Raw genomic sequence first — 23,840 nt, forward strand, 5'->3', positions numbered from 1 at the left:
TTTATAGACACCTGGTTTTTTTTAATGGGTGATGTGGAGGTTTTGGGAAATGTAGAAATCTTGATATTTTTTCTAGCAGTAGAAAAGCTACTTTAATGCTTGTATAGTAATTTGGCCAATTTGGCCATAACATTCTTGATGTATGGCGGTGTAATTGCATCTTTGAAATCTTCCTTTTGTGGGATGCTTCTTGGCTAAATCCCAAACGTTCAGTTTGGGATTTAGCCAACCAGATTGTATCCTTATTGTCTTCAACCATAACTCAAAATGATGGTATGTCAAACTTGGGTATCCAGGTAGATATTCAACAGAGTGCACCATGAGGTGAGGATAGGACATCAGGTCATAAGTCCTGGTCAATTCACTGCATTCATCACCTTTTACAGTACTCTTTCCTCCATTTCTGAGCATTTTCAATAGCCTCCAGAATTTTTTTTACCACCTTCCTGATATTTATTTTCAGTGTTCTTACTAAAGTATTCTTTGGTCAGTCTATCAAAGTGAGAGCTTAATGGTCCAGGGTGGATCACTGGGAGGAAATCCACCCTGGACCACTAAGCTCTCACTTTGATAGACTGACCAAAGAATACTTTAGTAAGAACACTGAAAATAAATATCAGGAAGGTGGTAAAAAAAATTCTGGAGGCTATTGAAAATGCTCAGCAATGGAGGAAAGAATACTGCAAAAGGAATCAGAGATAATAAAGAGGCCATGAAAACTGAAGATAAAGATATTCTTGATGAATGGAGGAATTATTTTGAAAGATTGCTAAATGAAACAACCAGTGACAGCATGGTGGTAGAAAACACTAACAGGAATGCCATCTGGAACATATATCTGTACTTGAAGTAGAAAATCCATTGCAAACCTGAAATGTGGAAAGACAGCTGGAGTAGATGATTTTCGACCAGAAATGCTGAAATATATGGAGGTATAAAAGTTTTACAGTGGCTACACTACATAACTCAGAAGGCCGATCAGAGAGTCAAATTCCAGATGATTGCAGTAGAAAACCCATAGCACCATCTATAAAAAAAAAAAGGGGGGGGGATAAAACTGAATGTGATAATTACATTGGAATTTCTCTACTGAGTGTTCCTGGTATAAAATCTTGCACAGAAGGATTTTTGATAAATAATTCCTTATATACAAGTATCCCTTGCTTAACGCAGTTTTGCTTAACATGGGATTTGATTAACGCGGCAAAATTAATTGCGGCAATCCCTTGATATACGTGCCTTTAACCCTGCGGAGCTTGCAGCTGATCTGACAGATACATGCAAAATGTTTAATATAAATATTCTCACACAATTCAGTGTATAGCTTGGAGGTCATTAGTAGCTGTGCATTCATGTTACGAGTGATATTCCACACTGTTTTTTGCTGTCAGTTTGGTTTAACACGTTATATAAATGTTTGTGATATTTGACAGTAAATTGTAACTAAGAGATACTGCAACCTCCAATGTCAGTATAGTATGGTTTAGTTGTTTTTTTTTATTCTTTGTTCAATAATTTCTAGATTGTAAATGAAAATAAATAAACCATCATGTATTACTGAAATAGAGAGCCAAAGGCTTATTTATCATACATGTCCTCTAGGAGATGTGCTTTACATTATGGAAAATACTAAGGAAAGTGATCTGGAGCTTACTCCACCTTTACTACGAGTTGCCTATAAGGTTGCTTATGCTTGCATCTGCCGAAGCTTTTCGTTTCTATATATTCAGCACGAAACTCTTGTAGTTTCTATATTCGGCTATGAAATAATGTTGGATTCAATATCCACTTAATTTGTACTGTCATGTATTATATTTGCAGTGTTTTTTCTTTGTTATATTACTTGTTTGCAGAGGTCTGGAGAGTAATTTTGCTTGTTAGTAGAATTTATGCCGATAAGAAAAAAACTAAAACCATTCAAACGACTCTTGATAACTTCTTTTGATAAAAAAAATTGCAGTAAATAATGTAGGTACAAGTATTTATTAAACATTTACTTTGCATTCATTTTTTATCATTCCTAAAAGATTACCATTTTTTTTTTATTTTTTACTAAATAATTTAAGGAAATTACAACGTCAACTAGGATATACATTAAAATAAAGTTTAATATATATCCTAGTATTTAGGCAATGTCACGTTGCCATTTTCAAGAAACTTAAGAACAAGACACATGCACGCAGGCACAACAAACAGTAAGTGAGGAAGAAGCAGGAAGCTATTATTTCTCCTAAAGTCCTGATGGTGCCCCCTAGTGGGCCATGTCGTTATTCTTGGGTGATTGGGCTGAAGGTCTTCTGATGTAGGTTTCCCAAATTTGAGGCAGTCTCATGCAGCCAAATTTGTTGAGGTTTAACTATGATAATACGCCGTAGTAAATACAAATATGAAAGGCTTTTCATGGAATCAACTTCAGCCCTATGAAACAATCCAAACCTCAACAAATTTGGGAAACCTACATCAGAAGACCTTCAGCCCAATCTCCCAAGAATAACAACATTGCCCACTACGGGGCACCATCAGGACTTTAGGAGAAATAATAGCTTCCTGCTTCGTCCTCACTTACCGTTTGTTGTGCCTGCGTGCACGTGTCTTGTTCTTAAGTTTCTCGAAAATGGCAACGTGACGTTGCTGAAATATTGAAGTATATTAAAATTTATTTTAATGTATATCCTAGTTGACGTAATTTCCTTAAATTATTTAGTAAAAAAATGCATAATCAACGTCTAAGCCTTTCCACGAGAATTAAAAATTTACTGTATTAATAATTCGTTTTATATGGTAATCGATCATGGACGAAGTTTAATTTTTATCATTGATTATTAGATTTGATTAATGCAATTTTGATATATGCAGTAACACCGAGGTATTAATTAACCGCATTAATCAAGGGATACCTGTACCGATTTTACTGGAAAACGAAAATCCATACAAAATACTTGTGATTAATCAGCAATTTTTTCATGTTTGCAATATGGAAGTAAATTTAAGTGAATTGTTAAATATTATAACATCCAAAATCCTGTAAAGAACAAAGAAAGTTAAGTGTAAATTAAATTGTGACAAAGGAAAGTTCCAGACATAGAAACATTCCAGACGGATTAACTTATGACCTAAGGCAATCACTATAGCATAGGTCAAGTATGTATGGGGTTTTCCTGCCTTAACACAACGACGAAAAACGTGACGGTTGCAGACCCAGGAAACACCCAAAGGAATAAAATTGTAGTAGGACCCAAGGTCAAATGAGCAAGATAAAAGGAGGCAAGACATCGGCCAAAAAAAAGGTCACAGGGTTGGAGTCAGACACAGAGTCCTGGTATTCGCTGTCAGAAGGTGGTTCGTAGTCGTCAGTGGGTTTTTCGTGAGCCGTAGTAGGAGTCAATCATCTTCTGGTAGATGACCATATGATGAAGAGGTCGTATCGATGTTCAAGAAAGTTATGCTGATTCAGGGTCGGAGACCCATGTTCCAGCCAACAGACACCCGAAGTGCGAGATAACTCAGAGTTTTTTTTTAATCAGTTCCAGATTTCAAGCCGCCAAGTTTCCAGACAATCTCAGAGATGTAAGAAGTGACCTAATCAATCTCGGAAATAGGTACCCATGTGCATAGCCAAGATTGGAAAGTAACAGAGGAAAGTGATTTCAAGGATCCATTAATGTGGACTAGATGACTAGATACAAAGTAAAGTTTAATACATTGTTCTTACCAGAGACTGAATTTGTGATGGCGATTTCTCTAAAGTTCTATTATGTTAATGACACTTGAGGACTGAAGGCATTTAGCTAATCATTGAATTTACTTGTTCAGATGTGTGAGATAGAATAGCTTAAATTTAAGGTGATGTTTAAGATGCTTAACATTGATTATTAGCTAAGCCTGCCCTTTGTTTAGCATGTGAAAAATTGCTCTGTGTGCAACTAAGTGATAGCTAAAGTAGTACCATAGTCACGTTGCGTAAGAAAGAGTTGTTAATTCAAGAGGATTGTTTATAATTCATAACATAACTGCTGAAGAAGTATAGAGCCTGAAATAATTGTGTGTTTAGTTTTACCCTTTTGTATATTCAATTTGCATGAATAAATTGTTTTGTTTGTCAAATAATTTGCCCTGGTTCCTGCATACCAATGCACTGCTCATAAAAATCGAATCTGTGTGACCTTGAGTGTTAAGTAGCCACAACTGTAAGTTTTTAAAATTTTCGTTGCTAGATGTAGTTATAAGTGAGAGAGAAATTTTCCATGCTTCGCTGAGTGTTTTTCTTTGGAAGGATATTCAACTCCTATCTACGAATTTTGATGCTGCAGTCGAAAAACAAATAAATTTTCGGAATTCAATTTAGAAAACCGCCAGTAGTTCAGACAAGGAGATTGGCTCCAGCCAGAGGCAATTTCTTGGTTCTAAAGGTTTTGTGCACGTGAAGAATACTATTTGCGGACTTGAGACAAAGGGGAGATTAAAGTTGAATAATAGGATTAAAAATAAGAATCTAAATCAAGCAACGTATTAAGAGCTCAGCGTTACGACAGGAATTTAATTTAATAAGTATAATTGAACAAGTAACGGATAAATATTGAATAGACATTTAGAATAAAGTATAAATAAAAATTGAGTAAAACAACCATAAAAATACATATTTTTACACTGGCAAGATTTATGCACGTATTCTTGAGAAACGTGCATAAGAAAACTAGGCTAAGAAAAATTGTGAAGGAGAAGCTTGGATAAGAACAAGCTGGGTTCATGCCAAACAAAAGTTATCGGGATCAGATTTTCACTTTAAGACAAATACAGCAATCCCTCGATTAATGTGTCTAATGAGTTCTTTAAAACAGGTGCATTAATCGAAAATGCACTAATCGAATATAATAACCTATGGGAAAAAGTATAATTCGTTCGTTCCTCAAATTTCTTTTTTGACCCTTAATCTTTTTATAAAAGAATTGGGGTACGTTTCAGGGCCTAGTTAAAGGAAAACCATGAAGCTGAAAGACAACAAAACATATTTAGAATATAAATTTATTATTTTGCTTCTTAACAAAGAATTGAGTTAAAGTAGTTTGGCGGGCATAAGCATAGCTGCTAAAAAACTTTGGTTACACGAAAAATATTTTTAATTTGTCTGTGAATTCTCTTTGGGCTTGTCAGTGATTATATTTTCTTCATATTCTTCAGGATTTCCCGCTGTGCGTCTAAATTTAGCCTGTCGGAATCACTTAACATCTCAGAATGAGATTTAATTAACTTAGATTCATTTGAAAAGCCTCTAAAATCATTTCCACAATGTGGAAGAATGTGCTTCCAAATGGCTCACATATTGCTAGCAATAATTTCATTCGACTTTGCAATTTTATAACTAGGCTGAGATTTCTTTGATTTGGCCAGAAAAGTCTTGGAAGGTATTCACACTTCCAAAATAGGCTGGTTTCATTGACGTTAATTTGTTGGTCACAATAGTCCCCTTCTTACACAATTTTCTTCAAAATCTCTGGATAATTTGTGGCCGCCTCCCTATCTGCACTCACAGCTTCACCTGTAATAATTAGAACATTATGTAGGCTATTTCTCTTTTTGAAACGCTCAAACCACCGAGCACTGTCATAGAATCCTTCTTTTCCATCATTGATAGCCCTTTCTTTCAAGATTACAAAGAGACTTAATGCTTTTGATTTGATAAGTTCAGAGCTTAGCAGGATCCGTTTTTACAATCTTCGATCCGCATAGAAAGAAATATCTCTAATTCAATCATTATAATACTTTGATTTCGAGTGCTTGCATGATGAACTTAAAGCAGCCTTACCTTTCTCTTTGTATTCTGCATCTTTACTTAAAATTGCTCATATACTTGATTCACCAATTTTTGTTTTCTTGTCCTATCTTTGCTCTGGACTTGTCTTGTTCGTTTTTCTTTATTATTTCAAGTTTTTCTTCCAATGGGATTACAATACTTTGATTTTGAGTGCTTGCATGATGAACTTAAAGCAGCCTTACCTTTCTCTTTGTATTCTGCAGCTTTGCTTAAAATTGCTCATATAGTTGATTCACCAATTTTTGTTTTCTTGTCCTAGACAGTTTTTTCCCGATATTGATAGATACTGAATACCGTGGCTTGCAGTAGCACACCAGGGGGGGGGGTTGCAAGGGGCTCGGGCACACCCCCCAAAGAAAAGGAAAAAACACTAGAAAATTTTCCAAAAATCTTTTCCTAATTAAAATTCATTTTTTTAATTTATGTTGTGTCGTGTCTTCTATTTCTATACTACTTATGAATTAGCAATCACTGCAGATGCTCAGTCATAGGTCATATGCGATGCGTAGTGTGTATTTGCAAGTCGTCTGCTCAACTCGGCCCCCCCTCCCCTCCCAAAGGTTAAATCATGAGCGCTCGGCCCCCTCCAAGATAAATCCTGAATGTGCCACTGGTAACGTGTCTTAAATTTTTCTAGCCAACCATCACTTGCTTTGAATTTCTGATCCGGATAAATTTGTGAATGTAAATGCTTAGCTTTCTGCTTTAAAATGTCTAGGGAGATGGGAGCATGATGACTTCTTTCTTGAAGAAACCACATGTAAACAGCAGAATCAAGTAAAGAAAAATCACTTGTTTTCAGAGTTTGTCTCTAGCTTGGTCCTTCTTCTGTGGTTGAAACATAAGTTAAAATCCTATCTTTGTTTTTTATCACTGATTGTAGATTTGCCTGCATTGTATTCAGTAGCAAGTTGTACGCTTCACCCTTTTCTAGACGCTTATTTTACACTTATCTGAGAAGGATAATGTTACATGTTTTCTTTTGTTAGGCTTCGACCCGGTAGCCATTTTAACGAAATAAATTTTAGTGTTAAAAACAGTAAAATAAAAAATGAAGTTAATAAACAATAAAACTGTCACTTTTAAAATTTATCTGAAAAATAAAATCACTTACTAAAACAAGTGATAATCATTCACTGAAAACTTATGAAAATACAAAACAATAAACGACAACTCAGACAACGTTTCATTTCAATAACCACAGAAAAACTGAGGGTTATATACAACCAGGCTTTAGGCTAAGTCACTAATGTTGTTGAAGGAATGTAAATATAAGCAAACACCGTGCAATAGTGGTGACTAAATCAGTTCATTAAGGACAGCAGTGATACACACCGACAATACAGTATGTACTGTACAGTATAAAAAAGCAAACGTGAACACACAATAAATCAAAATAGGTTACAGTATAATCGTACAATTGACAGTATGCAAAAAATACTGTACTGTGCTGTAATAATAATAAAATAAATAATAACAGTTAAAATAATAATTATTAAATAAAAATAATTGTACATAAAATAATAATATGTAATAAATAAAACTTTTTTTTTTCTTTCAAACCGCAGTTCGGATTACTGGAGGATTCGGACTAAAGAGGTTTGGATTAGCGAGATACCACTGTATAATAACTCTTAAATCAATTTTATCTCAAGCAACTCCAAATTACTCAGTCGTGGCTGTTACTTTACTCAGGTCATGCAGGGTTGGTTCATTTTTATGAGACTGCATTGGCTAACAAAGATCAGGAGATTATTAACAAAACGAAACATGTTTATTCTAACTAAGACAATTGATTTATAAAAGAAATAGGACATATCACATACCTGATTCTCATCACATTCATTAAAACAATTCACTTAAAGCATTAGAAAATAAATTATTTACACAACTTATCAGACATGTAGAAGGATTTTAGCACACATAATCTTACTCTCATTACAAATAATAAAAGGCAAAATTATATCACACACGTTCTAAGTATAATATGCATTATATAACACAAGCACTATTCAAGATTACAATATTCTATATTACACATTCAAACTGATGCTCGGCTTTCTGACCTCTTCAAACACATTATACCATTATAGTTAAACAGAATCAACATCTATCGTCTGTACACACAATCTACTTACAAGCTTACTGCTTCATTATACAGTCCTGAATCCAAAAGGGTTAAGGGTGAATTCCACTGGCTTCTTTCTTTTTCTTGAGTAATGGCTGTGATCGGGCACTATCTGGCGGCTGTCTTCTTGCAAATCCTTACTTGTAACTTTAGTGCATTTTTTCATCGATGTTAGGAACTTAGTCGGCTGCTACAAATCAGCACACACGTGGATCGGTACATTCTTCGAAGAATTTCACGAAGGATATCTCGTAATACTGCCAGCGAACTCCCCATGACCTCCAGAACTACTACTTGCTGGACCGTGACTCATCGAAAAGCTTGCCGCAAGAACAAAAAATAAGAGAGCTTTTTTCACCCCTCAATCTCCACCTTTTATATCATTGGCTGTCACCCAAAAAAAATTTCCCGGATTTACTGGAAACGCCCTTATCACCCATGCTTACGTTAGGTTTTTGGCAGCAAAACGCATAATCCGGTGACTTTTGAGACTGTTATTGACCTTCAGTTTACTAGCCTAATCCTGTCTCAGCTTTTTAGTTACAATGGTTTGTGGGTCTACAATCAGTTATTCTTACATTATATTACAAAATTATTACATTATATTAGGTTATATACACTCTTAATTATAAGTATTTTATGGCCCGTGTAAAATCGATATATGTGAAAAATATTTCTGTTTTTTACCACAACAGATTTTACACTCCCATGGTATCAGTTACTGAATGGGAAAAATGTCAGCAATGCATGGGAATTTTGAAAAAGTGCTTAAATGAGGTGGTATCTGAATGTATCCTTAGTGGTCAAAGAATAAATAGGTTGGGAGTGAAATGGATGTCCAACCTTATTAAGCATGAAATCCACAAGAAGAAGATGATATGGAAAGAATATTGTGAAAATAAGAGAGAGAGAGAGGGAGAGAGGGGAGTTATGAAATATATAAAGATCAGGCGAGAAAAGTAACAAGTATTGTGAGGAAAGCTAAATCAGAGTAGGTGAAAAGAAATTGGCCATGCAAGCTAAAGGCAATCCAAAAGAATTTTATCGTCAAGTAAAAGAAAGAAGAAATATGGAAGAATAACTTTACTGAATGCAGATGGTACTTGAGTGTCAGAAGCAAATGAGATTGTTCAGTTAATGTTAACGAGGGGTCACTTGGCAAGATATATCAACCAGGTGCATGTAACATGGTGCATATGCTACTGTTACATTGGATGAAGAGTAAGAGGTTCATGAAAATGAGGTTGATGAGCTGTTGCATAACCTGGATGAGAATTTGTCTATAGGGAAAGATGGAATATCAGCTTGTTTGCTAAAGAAATGTTCAGCTGAATCGGCTATGCCTTTCACATAGCCGATTTGGTATAACTTGAGTCTTCGCTCAGGAATGATACCACAGGAATGTATGATAGTTCCATTGTACAAGAGTGGTGCAAAAACTGATGTGTCTAAACTACCAACCCACCAGTATCTCTGGTGTGGTAATGAAGATTTTAGAGATGTTGGTAAGAACTTGCATACAGAAATGGGTGACAAACATACTATACTCTATAAGGAACAGAATGAATTTACTAAAGGAAGGTCATGTTTTAGCAATGTGCTCATATTTTATAATAATGTAATGCCGAGTTAGATAAAGGGAATGGATACACTATGATAACCTTGAATTTTTCATAGGCATTTGATAGGATACCACATGAAAGGCTGTTGCATAAACTGGAGAATATGGGATTGGAATATAAACTCTTGACTTGGATCAGGGGGATGGCTGACAGACAGATATCAAAAAGTGGTATACAGTGGGTGTGAATCTGCCAGATTTAAGATGACCAGTGGTGTAACCTCAGGATTCAGTCCTTGGGCCATTATTGTTCAATCTGTACATTAATGACATCAGGCAAGATCTAACATCAGTTGTGCAATTGTTTGCTGATGATGCGAAGATAGACAGGGCAATCAGGGATGCTACTGATATTCAGCAAATGAAAATGGCTGTCAATTTAATGTTAGTAAGTGTAAAGTTTGCACTTTGGCATGATTAGAGTTGGAGCAGAAAATTATGTTAGCAGGGTTATGCTACAAGAAACTGAAGAGGTGGACAGGAATTTAAAGTTCAAAGGTCACACAACAAAAGTTGCAAATACAACTCAGGGGATAATTGCGATGCTGAAGCGAACCTTGACATGTAAGGATAAGGATGTCATTTTACCTCTTTATAAGGCTTTGATAAGACCACACCTGGATACCTAGATTATTGTGCACAGGTTCCAAAGGGATGAAGAAGCTGTGGAAAAGGTACAAAGAAGAGTTACAAAAGATTATATCCAGATTAAGGGATTTAGATTATGAGGACATATTGTGAGTATATGGATTGCAGACTCTGGTTTAAAGGAGAAAGGGGGGGAGGAGGGATATGATAGAGATCTATAGACTTTTGAATGGGTGCTATAGGAAGGTGAAGAGAGAACACGGGGACATCCATGGAAGTTAAATTTATTTACAGTCAAGAAAAGGGTAAGAGCTAGGTTTTTCTCCCAGAGAGCAGTGAGTGGGTGCAATAATTTGCCCTTAAGGGTAGTGAGTGCATCTAGTGTGAATGTATTTAAGGGAAGGTATGATAGCTGGTTTGGGCGATTTACAGCCTTCCTCGAAGAGTCCTTGACTCCCTGAAGGTCTCAGATAATAATAATAATAGTTTACAAATTGTATTATATCAATGTACCAAATTAAAAATCTAAAATATATTTTATTTTATTTAATATATTTTGATTACTGAGGAGACAATATGCTCAGAGTTGCTGCCAAGAATATAGAAGATAGTTCTTATTAAGATTTAAAACTATTTCAATATTTACCTTATAATCCACAGGTATATTATATTTGCAAAGAATGCACTGCTGTTTTTCTTGCTCATAAGGATTAGGAATATCTTGTGGCTGAAAAAAAAAAAAAAATTTAATGTAAATCTAAGTATATGAATAACTGCCTTCATTATAAAATTAAAACTACCTTCACTAATATCAACTTAAATACATTCACTGTATTTAAGGCAATGCATTCCAATCATCCACCACTCTCCGTGCAAAAAATCTACTCCTCACTCACTTGCTCACACCCACCTTATATAGCTTCCAGGAATGACCTCTCATTCTCCCCTATCTCCAGATATTCTATGAAAAAATCTCGTCTATGTTAATCTGGTAATCACCATTACCAACTTATACATCCCAATCATCTCTCCCTTCTTCCTTCCATCCACTAGACTCTGTAATTTGCATTCTCTCAATCTGTCCTCATATTACACATTTCAGAAACTAACTAAGTCAATCATTTCTGAAACTTCTCCAAAATCTCATTATCCATTTGAAAACCTGAGAACCAAATCTGTGCATAGTAATCTATATGCAGACATATCAAAAACTTGTACAGTAGAATTAAAACATCCTTACTTTTACACGTCACTGTTGTCTGCAACATTCCCGTAATCTGCTATGTGATCCTCACAATTTTAACAAAATATCCATGAAATTTAAAAGTCCCTATCCACTATAACTCCCAGATCTTTCATCTCGTCTAAAATATTTCTGCCAATCCTATACACTGCATCCCATCTTTGGTTCCCAAATTTTAAATCATTAGACTTTGCAACATTAAACAACCCCCCCACACACACACACACACTCACCCATTCACAGTCTATTTAGGTCATCTTGCACAGCCACAACATCTGCTCTACTTCTCATAACTCTCACCAATTTGGCATCATCTGAAAACAACTGTATATGACCATTTAAGCCATTTCTAATATCATTTACATATAAAATAAACAACAATGGTCCCAAAACAGACCCTTGCAGTCGGGGCCGCCGAGAAAAATTTTCAGGCCCGTGACAAGTCTGTGGTCTGGGCCCCACATATAAAAGTGCATCACTTTTGTTTAATAAAAAAAAGTCATACAATATATTAAACATTTATTTAAAAAAGTGTACAATAAATTCAAAATTCAATACATTACATACCATACAAAATACAAACATCAAACAAAAAGAGAATTTTTAAATTTTTATTGCCTCATCCACTTCCTCAATTCATTGTTAGCGAAATCTTTAATCACCTGCCAGAATGCTTCGTTCTGGCAGGGAATATTACTGTGAATGCAATTACCAGCTAGCATTAGCGCAGCCAACTGCAACACCCTTGCATGAATGCCTATTGACGTCATCACCCGCTATAACTACAGCAATCTGCGCCAAGAGAATCAATGTCTTCCGGACACTCACAGCGAGCTAAAGAGCGTAGCCATCTGTCTAAAACAAAACTCAGTATCATTCTTGATATGCCATTATCCTTTCTCATTGTTGTATTATTACAAGAATTAAAACCATGAATTTATAAACAAAGTTATGATTCTTTAAAGATACTTGTGTATTAGGATTATAAAATATATACATGTTTACACAAGAATATTATTTAATTTGCCAAATATTTCAGTCTGAATATTACAGACCATCTTCAGTGGCTACATATTAAGTTTTAAAAAACAAGATGAAATACGAACAATTGATCATTCACAAATAGAACGAGCCACGTGATGTCATATCGCTAAGTATTAAAAGAATAGACATTTTTTATCAGAATCATGATTAAATTAAAGATATTAATTCAGAAATTCATGTAATAATCTTAAATAACATTAGACTAATATAAAAATAAAAAAAATTAATGTGTTATCCTCATTTAACTTTCTCAAATTTTTGATACAGATATACAGTCATTATGATTTAAGTCAGGACGTTGAAGTAAGGCATCCACACTTTCTTTAAATAAACGTTCAAATTTATAGTGACATCTGTGTAGCAGGCAAGTCTTGGACCAAAGGATGTTATGGCTTGTTTCCATTCCGTGGTGAGCTAATCCAGATTTCTTGGATTTGTTGGGCTGAATGGATGATTAATGCTCTTGAATTCTTTTTTCTATAGAGCGTCCAGTTTGTCCAAAGTAGGAAAGATTACAGTTACACGGAACTTGATATACACACCAGGTAGAGACATAGTTGAGCATTTATCTTTAGAAGAAGGAAGATGGGTGGATAATTTGTTAATAAGCATATAAGTGGCTGTTAAATCATATTTCTTCAGAATTCTTGAAATTGGTTCTGAAATCCCGGAAATGTAAGGAATTGAAACTCGACGTATTGCAACTTTGCTGTTTTGTGTTGGATTGTAAGAATCGAAAAGATGTTGTGTACTCTTTTCGAGAGAAGCCATTTAGTTTCATGCGATGTTTGATAGTCGAAAGATCTTTCTGTAATAAATGAGAAGTTGAACAATTAGTTTTGGCTCGTCAGATTAAACATTTTATGATTCCTGTTTTTTGACAAGGATGATGGGCAGATTCTTTGAGAATATAACGACCAGTGAAAGTTGGTTTTCTGTAAACTGTTGTTGTAAGAATACCTGAAGGTGAACGGATGAGGAGGACGTCTAAAAATGATAACTCATTGTCTTTTTCAATCTCCATGGTAAACTTTATACGAGGATGTAAGGAACTGATACTGCTTAAAAAAGGAAGATAAGAAGTCTGTTATGAGGCCATACAGCAAACATGTCGTCTATATATCTAACCCAAAAGGATGATTGAGGGAATATAAATGAGAACAGGACTTCTAGATGTTCCAAATAAAAGTTGGCTAGAGCAGAAGAGAGTGGACTTCCCATGGCTGTTCCTTCCACTTGGTTATAAAATTTGTTTTGACATAAGAAATATCTAGAGTGCATTAAGAAATCAAATAACTTTATAACGTCTTGTGGGAAGATGTCAGCAAGTAATTCTAAAGTCTCTTTGAGAGGTACATTTGTATATAAAGATTCTATATCAAAGCTAACCATAAGATCTGTAGTTGTAATGCGATATTTTTCAATTTATTTAAGAAATACGAAGAGTTTTTCAAAATTTAGTAATGATGAGGTGACTGTTGCTTCTTAAGTAATGTAGCGCTCTCTTTTCAGAAGGAGATATGTTCGAAGGAGAAAGCTTGGCTTTAAGTAGCGAAGAAGAACTTCTAGGCAGAGAGCATTAACTTTTTCACTTGAAAGATGAATGAGGTTCCGTTCGATGTTAACTAGGAAATCTAGATATGGAATCTTTTTAGGGACTATAGAGAATTCATGTCCTTTTGAGAGAATGTGTTTCACTACTAGTTAAAGGGCGACCGGATACATTGACGATCCAATTATCTGGAACTTGGAATGGCTTGATTTGTCTAGAAACAAGAACATCGTATTTGTGGTTTCGATGTAGATTCTGTTTTTTATATGAACGTTGTATAGAGCGTTTAGCAACATTCAGAACTATGTTTGAGAGATGTGGTTCTAAGTTTGCGGAGGTATAGGTATGGAGGCCAGAAATTTGATGAATGTTAATAGCAAGATCATGTTTAGATTCTCCGAGTTGATTACGGATTAAAGATAAACTGGTGTTTCGGTAAATATTATGAGCTCCAGGAGATTTAATGGTTTCTTTAATCTTAGCGAAATTGGGAATAATCTTGTTGTCGCAGCATTTTTTCAGAAAGATGATCCTCGCTCGCAACTTACCTTGTGTTACTAACAGTTTACCTAATTTACCAGTTTTTTGGTGAAGTTTTCCCCATGAAGGAATAAAATTTGATTCTTTAAAGATACTTATGACATTAGGATTATAAAATATATACACGTTTACACAATAATTTTATTTAATTTCCCATATATTTCAGTCTGAATATTACAGACCATCTTCAGTGGCTACATAGGAATAGTTTTAAAAAACAAGGTGGAATACGAACAATTGATCATTCACAAATAGAATGATCATCTAATCATCTCTTCGGATTTCTTAAAAAAATTGAAACATATCGCATTACAACTTACAGATCTTATGGTTAGCTTTGATATCTTCTTCTTATTGTGCTATCTTCTATCGAAGGCTAGCGACCATCTTGGCGAACAAACTGCGCTCTTGTGCTAATCTGAGCAGTTGTGCACTGCTCTTTCCTGTCCACGTCTTGATGTTGTCAAACCATGATATTCTTTTTCTTTCTCTAGTTCCTTTGCCACCAATTCTTCCTATCAAAATAGTTTGTAGAAGTTGGTATTTGCTGTTTCTCATGATGTGACCAAGATATGATGTTTTTCGTTTCTTGATGATTTGTACAAGATGTTTAGCTTTGCCAATGGATTTTAAGACATCTTCATTGGTAATTTTTTCTGTCCATGATATCTTTAGCATTCTTCTGTATAGCCACATCTCAAAGGCTTCGATTTTCTTGATGGTTGTCGCCTTCAATGTCCATGTTTCAACTCCATAGAGCAGAATAGACCACATGTAGCATTTCAGCATTCGGCATCTGACTTCCATGTTTAGGTCTTTATTGCAGAATAGTGTTCTCATTTTCATGAAGGACTGCCGTGCAACTTCAATCCTTGTCTTTATATTTCTGGATCCCACCGTTCATTAAGCCAGCAACCAGGATATTTATATCTTCACACTTGATCAATATTTTTCCCATTCAGTGTCAGTTTCATTGATGAGGCTGGATGTTTGCTGATGATCATGTATTTTGTCTTGTTGATGTTTATATTTATTCCCATTCTTTGGCTTTCTATGTATACTCTGTCAATGAGTTTTTGGAGATCCATAATGTTATCTGCAATTAGCACGGGGTCATCTGCATATCGTAGGTTGTTAGCAATGTTTCCATTTATTGTGATTCCCTCTGGACATTCTTCCAATGCTTTTTTAAAGATATGTTGAGCACACATCCTTGTCTCACTCCTCTTTTGATGTTAATATCATTGGTGGTAATGTTGTCTAATTGAACGGTAGCTGACTGATTCCAATACAGATTTGTTATTAGTCTTATGTCTTGTTCGTCTAGCCTTGTTTGTTGAAGGACTTCTATTAAGTTAGTGTGTCTGACTTTGTCGAATGCTTTTTCAAAATCTATGAAACACATAAGACAGATTTCTGTTTTTCTATGCATTTTTGTATCAATATTTGGGTACAGAAAAGGGCCTCTCTAGTACCAAAACCATTCCGAAAGCCAAATTGTGTTTCACTTACGGTTTCTTCACTTTTTCTATAAATACGATTCTGAATTACTTTAAAAAATATTTTTAATGTTTGGCTCATTAGACTAATAAGTCGGAAGTCACCACAGGAATTCACTTTGGGTTTCTTTGGGACAGTGATAAATGTAGATTTGAGCCAATCTGATGGAAATTCATCACTTTCATATATTTTATTAAATAGTTTTTCAAGAAGTTTGATGTTATCTGGTTCTATTAATTTAAAAAATTCTGTTTGCACACCATCTGGTCCACTGGCTTTTCCTGTTTTACTTGTTCGTATAGCATTCTCTATTTCGCTTTTCATGATTGCTGGTCCTTGAATGTTATCTTTTATATTTATAGGCTTCTGTCTAGTATCATTGAAAAGTTCTGTTACATGTTTTACACAAATCTGTGCTTTTCGTCTCTTAGAGACACTATTTGCTTTTAACTCAGTTTTCCAGAAATTTCGTTGATTTTCTTATACAGATTGAAATTATCATGTTTTTTCTGAAGCAGTTCAATTTCAGTACATAAATTTTTCATCCAATTTTCCTTGGCTTCTTTTATTTTTTTCTTGATGATGTTATGTGTTTCTGCATACCTGGCAAGGTCTTTGTTTTTGTACATTCTTCTTGTATCAATAAGAGAAAGAATCTCATCTGTCATCCATTCCTGTTGTTTTATGTTATTCACATAACCTACTTCTTCAATACTTGTTGTTACGATTTCATTCTTTAAGCTATTCCAAAGAGATTCCACACTTTTATTTTCTTCTATGTTAATCTGTTGTAATCGCAGGTTAAGCTGTGTCTTGGCACTTTTATTTATGTTCGAGTCTTTCAGTTTTTCTACATCAATTTTCTTTTTCTTCTTTTGTGATTTTTTAGCTGATTTTAATCTAAGACGTACTTCTGCAACTATAGGATTGTGGTCTGATGAGATATCTGCTCCAGGATAAGTCTTTGCACTCTTTATACTACTGTGGAATCTTTTATTTATCGGTATATAATCAATTTGATTTCTGACAATGTTATGTTGGTTATCTTGAGGCGATTTCCAAGTGTACAGTCTTCTGGGTGAAAGTTTAAACCAGGTATTTGCTATTGTTAGATCTTCTTCCTGACAGAACTGGACTAGACGATCTCCTCTGTCGTTTCTGGTGCCTAAGCCATGTTCGCCAACAATTTCTCCATCACCCCCTCTTCCCAATTTTGCATTGAAGTCACCCATCACTATGTTTATATCATGTTTCTTTGTTAGGTTTTTAATCTCTTTTAGGTGTTCATAAAACTCTTCAACATCTTCTTCACTTTTGTCAGCTGTGGGTGCATAAGCTTGGATGATATTTATGTTAATGGGGTATCCCTTAAGTTGTAACAGCATTATCCTTTCAGAAAATGGAATCCAATTTATTGATTTCTTCATCTACTATTACAACTACACCATGTTGATGTTTGTTCTCATCATTCCCAGAGTAATAATTGTCGTATTATCTTGTTGACACTTTCCAGATCCTGGCCATCTTGTCTCGCAAATTCCCAAAATCCGGATGCCCAGCCTCTTCATTTCTCTTGTGGGATTTCTTAATTTGCCAGCTTCATACAGAGTTCTGACATTCCAAGTTGCAATTTTAAAAGTGGACACCATTTTGAGCCTGGAGATTCTTCGCACCCCCTGTCCCATTTAATGGACGCCGGGAACTTGGGGCCAATTGTAAGGGTTTGCTCGCCATGGTGGTTGTTCTGGAGATAAGGTACAGCAGTAGTTTCTCCGTTTGCTTTCTGCTCTGCAGTATTACAGACATACACAATATAATCATATTGCCATCTGCAAATCTCTGATCATAAGCTTTTCCGTCATCATTTGGCTTCAAGCTTGTGTCAGTACTGACAATGCTCCCAATGTCAAGGGCAGTGACCCCAGCAGGTGCTTATTTAATGGCGGCACTACTCGCCATGTCACCGAGTTGTCACTGGGCTTTGTGAGGTTTTAAGTGAAACAGAGTTGACACTTCTGCTCCTCCCACACCCTGATAGCTCAGTCGCTGTTGGTCCACGGCTGCTTATTCGCCAGATTGCTCTGCTTATATCGCAGCTAGCCTCCACATCTAAAGGCTGTTCCCCGATCCGCCACCTGGGGACGCACCGGGTGGTAGTCAGCTCTGCCCCGGGTTTGATATAGAGTTTTGATATAGAATCTTTATATACAAATGTATACCTATCAAAGAGACTTTAGAATTACTTGCTGACATCTTCCCACAAGACATTTTAAAGTTATTTGATTTCGTAATGCACTCTGGATATTTCTTACCTCAAAACAAATTTTTCAACTAAGTGGAAGGAACAGCCATGGGAAGTCCACTCTCTTTTGATCTAACCAACTTTTATTTGGAACCTCTAGTTCTCATCTATATTCCCTCAATCATCCTTTTAGGGTTAGATATATAGACGACATGTTTGCTGTATGGCCTCATAACAGATTCCTTACCTTGCTTTTTAAGCAGTATCAATTCCTTACATCCTCGTATAAAGTTTACCATGGAGATTGAAAAAGACAACAAATTATCATTTTTAGATGTCCTCCTCATCCGTTCACCTTCAGGTATTCTTACAACAACAGTTTACAGAAAACCAACTATCATGGTCCGTTATATTCTCAAAGAATCTGCCCATCATCCTTGTCAAAAAACAGGAATCATAAAATGTTTAATCCGACAAGCCAAAACTAATTGTTCAACTTCTCATTTATTACAGAAAGAACTTTCGACTATCAAACATCACATGAAACTAAATGGCTTCTCCGAAAAGAGTACACAACATCTTTTCAATTCTTACAATCCAACACAAAACAGCAAAGTTGCAATACGTCGAGTTCCAATTCCTTACATTTCCGGGATTTCAGAACCAATTTGAAGAATTCTGAAGAAATATGATTTAACAGCCACTTATACACCTATTAACAAATTATCCACCCATCTTCCTTCTTCTAAAGATAAATGCTCAACTATGTCTCTACCTGGTGTGTATCAAGTTCCGTGTAACTGTAATCTTTCCTACTTTGGACAAATTGGACACACTATAGAAAAAAGAATTCAAGAGCATCAATCATCTATTCAACACAGCAAACCAGAAAATGTGTATTAACTCAGCATGGAATAGAAACAAGCGACAACATCCTTTGGTCCAAGACTCCCCTCCTACACAGATGTCAGTATAAATTTGAACATTTATTTAAAGAACGTATGGAGGCCTTACTTCAACGTCCTAACTTGAATCGTAATGACTGTATATCTGTATCAAAAATTTGAGAAAGTTTAATCAGGATAACACAATTTTTTTTTCATTTTTTTTTTTACATTAGTCTAATGTTATTTAAGATTATTACATGAATTTCTGAATTAATATCTTTAATTTAATCATGACTCTGATTAAAAAAATGTCTACTCTTTTAATACTTTGCAATATGACATCACGCGGCTCATTCTATTTGTGAATGATCAATTGTTCGTATTCTACCTTGTTTTTTAAAACTATTCCTATGTAGCCACTGAAGATGGTCTGTAATATTCAGACTGAAATATTTTTCAAATTAAATAATATTCTTGTGTAAACGTGTATATATTTTATAAACACAGTTATGTGATACGTCGGGCCTGTGACAAAAGTCTCAGATATCACCCCCTTTCGGCAGCCCTTCCTGGAGTACACAACTAGTGATTTTCCTTTTCTGGAATATCATTTTCCCATACAGAACCTGTTGATACCGAGCAGACAGCCAATACTCAATCCAATGCACTAATCTACTATCCAGCTCCATCTGTTCCAATTCAACTACTAGTTTGTCATGTGGCAATCTATCGAAAGGCTTTCCAGGATGGTTGGCCGAGTGGTTATTGTATCCACTCTCCAGCCAAAAGGCTGCGGGTTCAAATCCTGCCGTGGGCATGGATGTTTATGATTGTCTGTGGAAACACTAGTGGTGGTTGGCAGTAGATGGAGTTGGTGTACTTGAGGTCGGTTGGTGGAGACAGGGTTGTAGAGCAGGTGCACTCCCTCTACAAGTCTTTGGACTCCCTGGAGATCTCAAATAATAATAATAACAATAAAAAAATCTGCACCCCCCCCTTGTGTTCATTCATCACCTTAAAAATTTGCGAAATTCATAAGGTGATGCCTACTTGTTATAAGTTATAATAAGTAGGCAGACAGCTAAAATATCATTTTCCTTTAGCAAACCTATTCTGTTCATTAAAGAGAATTCTATTGCTGTCAACCCAGTTCTGAATCATTGTCCTCACTAGCTTTTCCAACATCTTGACCTCTACTCCAAACAAGCAGATTGGCCTATAATTCGAAGACTTAATCTTGTTACCCACTTTATGAAGCAGAATAATTTTATCATCTTGTTGATTAATTTTAACGGTATATTTGAAAACACAGACTGAAAAGAAAATAACTATTTATTAACTTACTGCTGATATTTTGCTGGTATTCTATCCAGCATCTTCAGAGCACCAAAACAGTTCACCACAGTATGCAAAGCAACGAAAATTCGGTATAGCAATGAGACTAGCTTGAACAATTGTAACATACAACACAAAGACTAAAGTCCTAATTAAGCACCATCTATGCTGAGAAAAAAAAAAAAAAAAAGAGAGAAAGTAGGCATTAATTAGGTCTTAAGATGACTGTCTCCCAAATCTTTTGCAAATTATACATCCATACTTGTTGAGGTTTGGAGTATGTTTTAAGGCTTCTGTTGATTCCATGAACAACCTCTCTGACTTGTAGAAGCTTCTGTGCAGTACTTTTGTTTTTTTTCCAATCGATGCTGTGTGCAGGGGTATCCAAAGCAGTCTGCTAGACTCGGGTTGCTGCATGTATTTTTCATGTTCACTGAAACAGATGTCCACAGTTCTTCCTGTCTGTCCATAGTAAGCTCGATCACACAAACCAGGCACTTCGTAGATTCCTGGATGTGACAGAGGAGATTCTGCCCTTGGGTAAATGGATGAGAGATGCTAATTTCACATAAGGTTTAAATACGGTGCGTAGTTGATGTTTATTATAGTCTTCTGTGGTAGACATTTGGAGGGGGGGGATTTCTAGGGAGCATTTAGTAATTGGCTATCTTATGGGGATTATAGCCTAAAAAAAGACAAAAACATATAAAAATTCATCAAAGTTAAAAATCTGCACCAGAAAAAATTTGAAATTTTCCAACAATACAGTGCTACGGAACGAATGTAATTACAACAAGATCGCATCGTTGTGAATTTATCATCATTAACATTAACCAAAAAAGCCACTAGTGCATTAAGTTGAGGACACAATTTTGTTATTACCCCAAGCAAGTTCCAAAAGCCAAAATAATGGCTTCCATTGAACTGAGAATATACAATCTGCATCAAGCAACAGCCAATAACATTCGTTTAGATGTGCCCAACATCCATTCTAAGCATACCAAAAATAATATCCCACATAAAAAAAATCATCGCTCTAAAAGAGCTACACAATAATAACCACATTATCATAACCAAAGCAGACAAAAGGGAATGCAACTGTAGTGATGGATTAGAAACAGAACATGAAAGCAAAATGCACACACACTTCTACAAGATCAGTCAACATACCAAATTACAGATCAGGATCCCACCAATTCACAAAAGAATAAGGTGTGCAAATTATTGAAAAAAGTCAGGCCTAAAGAAACAGTTAACGAACTCAAAGTCTTCCATCTTAGAACACCTAGGATATATGTAGCACCAAAAATTCACAAACAAGGTATTGTATGCCCACAGTTCATAGAAACGGTGCTGGCAGATTGCCAAGAATAGTCAATTCATGTTGAAAGGGAGAAAGAAATAAAGGATGTATGAATTGGTCACCAACACTCCTCAAAATTTTCCTTTTCTTTTAGGAACATTTATTAAAATGTTCATAAAAGAAAAGTTAATTTTCCGATGTGTAATAATAAACAACTCATCCCACAAGATGGAGTGATTACCCTATTATCAGAATGGATTCTCCTTTTTCTGACGTACAGAAGTGTCGAAGGTCTCGCATCTGTGGCCTTACAGTACACATTTACGCCCTATTGTGAATAGTATAAAGTCCCACATACAAATTTGCTAGACATTTAACTAAGCTACTAGCCAGTCTCAAAAACAATTCTCCCTCCCCTAAAAAGTATTTTAGAAAACCATACTCTAGAAAGTTCAGACATAATGGTGAGTTTTGATATCACCTTGCTATTCACAAATGTACCATTAATTGAAACCCGTGGTTTACTAAAGTCTCACTCTCCCCTGATATATTTGAACTACTTAAATTCACAGTGCATGCAGGTTATTTTACATGGAAAGGGAAAATATACAATTAGATATTAATGCCCCCCCCCCTCAGCCAACTTCTACAGAGAACACTTAGAAAAGCTAACTATCGATACAGCCACTCTCAAACCAAAGCTTTGGCTAAGTTATGTTGATGATGTACTTGCTATTTGGCCACATGGCCCAGACACATTGGATACATTCTTAGTGCATCTAAACAACCAACAACCAAATATCCACTTTACAATAGAAATGGAAGATAATGACTGTCTGCCCTTCCTGGATAAACTAATCACGTCTTCCAGATGGTTCCTTATCATTCTCGGTTTATAGAAACCAACACATACATGGAGATATTTACACAAACAATCACATCATCACCTATCTCAACAGTATGGTATCCTAAAAACACTAACCTAATGACAATGCTCTCACTGCTGAACTCACTCACTTACATCACATCTTCTAAGCCAATGGCTATAATCCCCATAAAATAAACAAAATACTAAATACTCCACAGAAACCCTCCCCCCATCGTCTTCCACAGAAGATTACAATAAAGCTGTCATCATCCCACACATTAAAGGCATTTCTGAAAAGATATCTAGAGTGCTTAATAAACGTCAACTACACACCGTATTTAAACCTTATGTCAAATTGAAAACTCTCATCCACTCACCCAAGGACAGAATCTCTCCTTTATCACATCCAGGAATCTACAAAGTGCCTTGTTTGTGTGGTCGAGCTTATTATGGACACAGGAAGAACTGTGGACATCTGCCTCAGTGAACCTGAAAAATACATACGGCACTATCGCTATGGCAACTCTGGTCAAGCAGACCATGCTTTGGATACCCCTGTACACAGCATCAACTGGAAAAAAACAAAAGTGCTGCACAGAAGCTTTTATAATTCAGAGAGAGATTGTTTCTGGAATCAACAGAAGCCTTGAAACATACTCCAAACCTCAACATGTATGGCTGTATAAATTTGCCAAAGATTTGGGAGACAGTCATCTCAAAACCAAATTAATACCTGCTTTCTCTCTCTCTTTTTTTTTTTTCTCTCAATGTAGATGGCACCTAATTAGGACTATAGTCTTTGTGTTGTATGTAACAATTGTTCAAACTAGTCCCATTCTTATACCAGATTGTTGTTGTCTCACATACTGCGACAAACTGTTTCTATGCTCTAAAGATGCTGGATAGAATGCCAACCAAATATCAGCAATAAGATAATAATAAATAGTTATTTTCTTATCAGTCTGTGTTCTCATATATACTATTAAAATTAATCAACATATACGATGACACATAAGCCTTTTCAGATGTTTCAGGAAATTTTATCATCTTTCTGCTCCTTTTGGAACTTAGGCTAATCTAAGACTCGTGTTAAAAATGTAAGTAAATTTATTTGAGCGGGAGATGGTAAATCCCATTTTACCATCTCCCGCTCAAATTACAAATTCGCCAGGAAAAT

At 35.5% G+C, this 23,840-nt stretch overlaps 1 protein-coding gene across 3 annotated transcripts in view; it reads right to left on the minus strand.

Moving 5' to 3' along the window:
- mRpS18C (mitochondrial ribosomal protein S18C) overlaps positions 1 to 23,840 on the minus strand; it is a 110,127-nt gene that overhangs the window by 59,348 nt on the left and 26,939 nt on the right. For all 3 annotated transcript variants that reach the window (XM_090403192.1, XM_090403178.1, XM_090403184.1), the window contains one exon: positions 10,796 to 10,876. In XM_090403192.1, coding sequence (XP_090259318.1) covers positions 10,796 to 10,876 — 81 coding nt within the window. The remainder of the gene's footprint in view (positions 1 to 10,795; positions 10,877 to 23,840) is intronic.

This window comes from Typopeltis vanoorti, chromosome 2 (genome assembly GCF_054136105.1).
Source record: "Typopeltis vanoorti isolate ZY-2024b chromosome 2, IOZ_Tvanoo_1.0, whole genome shotgun sequence".
Classification (NCBI taxonomy): domain Eukaryota; kingdom Metazoa; phylum Arthropoda; class Arachnida; order Uropygi; family Thelyphonidae; genus Typopeltis; species Typopeltis vanoorti.